General features: G+C 21.2%; 3 protein-coding genes across 3 annotated transcripts; all 3 read left to right on the top strand.

Moving 5' to 3' along the window:
• The first annotated feature begins 448 nt into the window (after positions 1-448).
• On the top strand, positions 449-1788 carry DICPUDRAFT_51887 (uncharacterized protein). Its single transcript, XM_003295053.1, has 4 exons — positions 449-465; positions 711-842; positions 898-1159; positions 1229-1788. The coding sequence occupies exons 2-4, from the start codon at positions 820-822 to the stop codon at positions 1598-1600; spliced, it is 657 nt and encodes a 218-aa protein (XP_003295101.1). The 5' UTR covers positions 449-465; positions 711-819; the 3' UTR covers positions 1601-1788.
• A 2299-nt stretch (positions 1789-4087) lies between these two features.
• Positions 4088-5009, top strand: DICPUDRAFT_100150 (uncharacterized protein; the record flags this gene model as incomplete). The annotated part of the gene is made up of 2 exons (XM_003295054.1): positions 4088-4558; positions 4661-5009. The coding sequence occupies 2 exons, from the start codon at positions 4088-4090 to the stop codon at positions 4937-4939; spliced, it is 750 nt and encodes a 249-aa protein (XP_003295102.1). The 3' UTR covers positions 4940-5009.
• A 145-nt stretch (positions 5010-5154) lies between these two features.
• Positions 5155-6193, top strand: DICPUDRAFT_90956 (uncharacterized protein; the record flags this gene model as incomplete). The annotated part of the gene is made up of 2 exons (XM_003295055.1): positions 5155-5365; positions 5505-6193. The coding sequence occupies 2 exons, from the start codon at positions 5155-5157 to the stop codon at positions 6191-6193; spliced, it is 900 nt and encodes a 299-aa protein (XP_003295103.1).
• Positions 6194-6441: the final 248 nt, after the last annotated feature.

Raw genomic sequence — 6441 nt, forward strand, 5'->3', positions numbered from 1 at the left:
TAACAAATAGTATTTAATAATTTTTAAAATTTTTTGGTTATTGTTATTAAATTTTTCACCCACCCCCCATATAGAAGTAAATAACTTATAAATATAGAGATAAAATTATATATAAACCACCACATCATTTTTTATTAATAAAATAAATCGAGAGGGTCATGAAATTATATATAAATAACAATCTTACCACACAAACACACACATACAAATATATATATAAAGAAACATTACTATCATTAAAAAGTACATACACACACCACACTAACACTCATATAAACACCCACATTAATATTTTAACCACAAATTATAAAAATAAATATTTAAACACACTAATAATATAAATGTTTTTTTCTTTTTTTTTTTTTTATTATTTTTACTTTATAATTATTTCAATTAATTTTAAAAAAATTCAATTATTTTTTCATAAAGTTTTAAACCTATATGAGAAGGTTAACACAGTTTTAAATTAATATTTTATTTTTATTATATTAATTTTAATTATGTAATTATTTTTATAACTAAACACATACATATACAAATTGTTCTTATTTGTTATTTATTTATTTTTACTACCTATATTAAACAAAACCCATTATCACCTTTTTATTTTTGTTATATTTTTTTTATTATACAAATATTTTAAAATTTTTTTTTTTTTTTTTATTTTTGTTTTTTAAATCAATCATACTTTTTATTAAAATACCACATATATTAATATTCTAGTATTATTACAATTTTTTATAGAATTTAGGGAAAACAATTTTAAAAAAAAAAGATAAAATATTATAAACTTGAAGTCAAATCTAAATATTATATAAAATGGGTGCTATAGGAAAAACAAAGTAAGTTTATAGTACAAAAAATATTTTTTTTGGAAAATACTAATTATATTTTTAGAATTATTTTATGGTTAGGTACCATAGTATTAATGTTGGCAGGTAGTCTTGGTATGATTATCTATAATAAACCTTTAGAATTACAAGGATTGGGAACTAAATCAATAGCAGGAAAAGTTTGGTTTAATGCGGTTATAGCATTACATGCAATTTATTTAATAGGTGTTGGTTTCGAAATTATTTCAAGAACATATTTAATGATGGTTGGATCTACTTGTTCTGAACAAAGAAGAGGGTTTTTATGTTGCTTTGTATATTCGATGGTGGGTATTCAAAATATTAAAATGTTTTGAAAAATTAAAATTACTAATAAAATTTAATTTTAAAAATAGAGTACTTGGTGGAAATTAATGGTTATTTTAGGTGTAATTTCATTTATTATTTTAGCTGGTTTAACAGCTCTAATTATTGCTTTAGAAGGATTTGCAAAAATTAAAATTATTCGTTTAGCAATTACTGACGCAGTTTCATTAGTTCAAATATTATTTTCAACTATTAGTTTTGTAACATCAAGAAAAACTCAAAGAGTTCAAGATGAGGAAGAAGAAGCCCTCCATGGTGCCAAGAAACCAGAAGAAATGAAATCTCAATCCACAACATCATCACCATCTACAGCCCCACCTTGTATGATAGTAGATGAAAAACCATCACAATCACCAATTTTATCAAAGAGTTCTGAGCCATCTGCAGTTTTACCCGCTTAGAAACAGTAGAAATAAATATATATCAAATAATTACTTTTTAAAAAACATGCATATAAAAATTATAACACAATAATCAGAATAATATTTTAAAATTTAAACATATCATTACAAATTTAACATCAATCAAAACCATTTAATTATAAACACTTTTTAAATGGTAAATTAAAAATAAAGTCATTTTTATAAATAAATTTTTTTTTTCTATATTTTATTAAGATCAATATTTATAATCTTTTTAATTTCATTATAAGTATAAATAACAGATATATATTATTTTAAAAAAAAAAACTAATTTTTTATACAATTAATATAGTTATTATAATCAAACATTCTATTAGGAAAATAGAGGTTATTGGACATAGCCTTGGGGAATGGTATTTTATTTACTATGCTGTGCTATAGAAACTTGATTATTATTTCCCCCACGTATGAATTTTAGATGATTTCGGTAAAAAAGGATAAAACTGAGTTATCTGGGTCTAAAATTGTTGTAATTCAATATTAAAAAACCCCAAACAAAAAACTTTTTATCAATTTCAAGAAAAATGGCCGCATAGCATAGTGGTATTGCGCTTCCCTAGTAAGGAAGAGGTCGTGGGTTCGATCCCCGCTGGGGCCTTTTTTATGAAAAATCTTCCCTGTGATTTAATCTTAGGGGGTAATTTCAATTGATACAAGTTGTTTCCCACAATGTCTTCAACTTACAGGCTATAGCTATATCAACATCAAGGAAAGACAAGCTAAACAACCACAAACAATTAGCAACATCAATGAAGAATATAGAAAATTCGTTTTACTGATTAATTTAAAGCATTTGCTTTTAATTATCTTCACTTTTAAAAAAAAAAAAAAAAAAAAAAAGAAAATTCAAAAGAAGAATAGCAAGAGCATACTTCATCAACATCAAATCTTTACCAAATATCAACAGTTTAGAATATTTTCTTTAAAAACTTTATAAAAAAACATTAAATAAAATTTTACTGATTAATTTAAAGAATTTGCTTTTAATTATCTTCATTTTTAAAAAAAAAAAAATATTAAAGATCCAAAAACACGCTTAACAACCACAAACAATTAGCAACATCAATGAAGAATATAGAAAATTCAAAAGAAGAATAGCAAGAGCATACTTCAGCAGCATCAAATCATTACCAAATAACAAAAGTTTAGAATATTTTAAAAACTTTATTAATTTAAAGCATTTGCTTATAATTATCTTTACTTTAAAAAAAAAATATAAAAAATAATCCTTTTCCAAAATGTAATAGAATTGTTTCATAAATAAATAAAGAAAAAAAAAACTATCCTGTTTAATAAAATAAAATGGAAAATAAATAGAATTTTATTTACATGAATTTATATATAATAAGGTTTTATAACATTGTACAACTTAAACCAGATGCTAATGAAACATAAGTGGGACTTGGTCTTTCGTATTCGCTTATATTATTATTTTCTTGATTTTCATTTTCTTGATTTAAAAAACTGTCCATACTGCCAACTCTATTATGACTATTTTTTTTATTATTATTTGTTGAACTGAAATTTGAATTGTTACTATTTGTAATATTTAAACTTGAAATACTTCCTAAAGGAATGAAAAATAATATTATTAGTTAAATTTTATTTTTATATATAAATTAATAAGAGAATTACCTACTTATTATTGTCATTTTTTATATTTTTTTTTAATTAATTTAATGAAACTAACATTTCATTAAGTTATTTATAGTTTTTTTTTTTGGTTTAAACTAAAAATTCCATTTTCAAATAATTAATATTTTTTTTTTAAATTACCTAATTATTTTCAGATCTATATTTTTTTTTTTTTTATAAAAATTAAAATTATTGGCTTTAAAAATAAAATATTTAAGATAGTTATTTTATAATATTATGGGCTCCTTTTTTTTTTTTAATTGAATATTTATAAGAAATTACTTTTTTTTAATAATTATTTTGGATTAAGGAATTTTATATTTTGTGGATGGGTTATATATAGGAACATTATAAATTTATTTTTATATTTTATGATTAATTTTTAAAAATGGGGGGGTTAATATTGGTTTTTTTAATTAAAATATTAATAGTTTCGAATGAATGTTATTATAATTATGAACTAACAATCGAATTCTTTATAAATTTTATTTTATTTTATTTTTTTTTTTAAAAAAAAAATATAGTTATAAAATTTTTATTTTTAATTATTAAATAAAACTATTTATTTAAAAATATTTTATATTTAATCTTTATTTATTTATTTTATCTATTTATTTTATTTAAATTAATAAATTATCTTTATTTTATAAACTACTTAAAAAAATGATAAATTAAAATTTTTTTTATAAATTTAAATTATTTTTTTTTTTTTTTTTTTTTTATAAAAATTAATTTTTTTTTTATACGTGGTTATAAAATATAAACCTTTTTCCAATATAGTTTTACTTTTATTTTATAAAAACCTATTATTAAGTTAATAATATTTAAAAAATGGGCAATCAACCATACCAACAAATCCCAATAGAATCTGATCCAGAATCAATACAACAGCAGAATAATAATAATAATAATAATAATAATATTAATAATAATAATAATAATGCTAACTATATAAATGCCACACCAATTCATTACCAACAACAGCAACACTATGTCTATAACATTAATAGATTCCAAGACTTTTATATTAAAAAGAATCCAGGTTATCTTGACTTTCTTCATGGTTTTGATGAAAGCTATCCAATTGATATTGCAAATAAATTTAGTAATACTATGAACCAATCCAACTACATACAACTTATTCAAAATCTAAATTCAATTTGCAAACCAGATCAAGAAAAATTAAAAAGAAACTCAATAATTATTATTATCATATTTTTTGTATCATTCTTTTTCTTTTTACCAATTGGATTTTTATTGGACGTTGTTTTATTCGTTATAATATCCTCATTCTTATTTAGAGTAATTAAACCCAACTATTAAACACAATTATAATATTATTGTAAAATAATAATTAATTATTTATTTATTTATTTATTTATTTATTTATTTATTTATTTTTAGATTGACAGTCAAATGGAAGTTTTTATTTCAAATTATAACTCTGCAAATATTTCCAATGGTATCAGTATTGTATATATTAAATCAATTTTTAAAAGAGAAATTAAGCTATCACTAATTGAAAATCAATCAAGTTCTCAAACAAATATTATTAATATGAATAATAACTATGATGGTAGCAGCAACAACAATAATTTATATATTATCCCACAACAACAACCACAACAACAACAACAGAATAATACTGACAATGATGATCCAAAAATTAATTTAATTGATTAATTATAATCAAAGTTTTATTTCTATTAATCAGTTTATTAATAAAAAATCATAAAAGCTTTTTTTTTTTCCCAAAACCTAATTTATAGTTTTTTATTTAACAAATTATTTAAAAAAATATTTTTTTTTATTTTTTTTATTTTTTTTTTTTATTAAATTTTTTTTTGTGTAATAATTTTTAATTTTTATTTTTATATACCACATAATCTAAAGTAATAATGGCAACAGAGCAACAACGTCAACAACTTGTTGAAATTAAAGATATAGAGCAACATAAATTTGTAAAACCAGTTAAAGTAGTAACATGTGAAGATGATATTAGAAAATTTTTAGTTTCAGAAGCATGCAATAATTTATTAAAATATATTCAAACCATCAGCGATCAAATTAAATCAAAACCAAATGATATTGAAACACCATATTTCAAATGTATGCATTAAAATTAAAAATTAAAATAATAATAATATTAATAATTAATGATAAATATTAAAATATATAAAGGAAATCAAAAAGATTATTAATCTTTTAAATGAAATGAGTTTGTGGATTGATAGTATACCACCTTTAGCACAACCAATGAGATATGGTAATAAAGCATATCGTACATGGTATCAAAAGATGACAGAAAATATTGAAAGAGTTCATTTAGAAATGTTTGGTGAAGAATCTGAAAAATATAAAGAATCAATTCAAGAATTATCACCCTATCTTATGGATGCAATGGGTAATCAAACTCGTTTAGATTATGGTACAGGTCACGAATTACATTTTGTCGTATGGACATTCTGTTTGCGTAGAATAGGATATTTAAAATCAGAAGATGAAATTGATATCGCCCTTAAAGTATTTCCATGCTATTTAGAATTAGTTCGTAAACTTCAACGTGTATATGGTTTAGAACCAGCTGGTACACATGGTGTTTGGAGTTTAGATGACTATCAATTCATCCCATTCATTTGGGGTGCTGCTCAACTAATCAATAATCCCTTTGGTATTAAACCAGCATCCATTACAATTGAAAAAATAGTTGACCAATATTACCCAAAATATATGTATTTAGCCTGTATAAAATATATCAATACCGTTAAAAAAGGACCTTTCCATGAACACTCTAGAGACCTATTCAATATCAGTGGCGCTGCTTCTTGGGATAAAATTAACATGGGTATGATGAAGAAATTTTATGCTGATGTTTTATCAAAAGTACCAATTATTCAACATTTCCTTTTTGGCTCTTTAGTATCATTTTCAGTTTAATAATTATAATAATAATAAAAATAATAAAAAAAAAAATTTCAATTTCGTTATAAAAATAAAATAATTTTTTTTTTTTTGATTGGTTTTCAAAATTATAAAATTAAAAAGTTTTATTTCAAAACCTAGAAAGGGTTTATTTTAATTTGTTCATATATGTATGGAAGTATAACGTCCACTGAAACTCAGTATTTATTTTGTTTTTATTTTTTTAAGAGTTTTTTTTTTTTTTTTTTTTTTTGTGATGTTGT

The sequence above is a fragment of the Dictyostelium purpureum genome (genome assembly GCF_000190715.1).
Source record: "Dictyostelium purpureum unplaced genomic scaffold DICPUscaffold_728, whole genome shotgun sequence".
NCBI classification, from domain to species: domain Eukaryota; phylum Evosea; class Eumycetozoa; order Dictyosteliales; family Dictyosteliaceae; genus Dictyostelium; species Dictyostelium purpureum.

Excerpts from the sequence above, each read along its gene's own strand:
- DICPUDRAFT_51887 (XM_003295053.1), top strand. The coding sequence starts at position 820 with ATGGGTGCTATAGGAAAAACAAA. Across the intron at positions 843-897 it reads GGTGCTATAGGAAAAACAAA|AATTATTTTATGGTTAGGTA; the intron begins GTAAGTTTATAG and ends TTATATTTTTAG. Across the intron at positions 1,160-1,228 it reads GTTGCTTTGTATATTCGATG|AGTACTTGGTGGAAATTAAT; the intron begins GTGGGTATTCAA and ends TTTTAAAAATAG.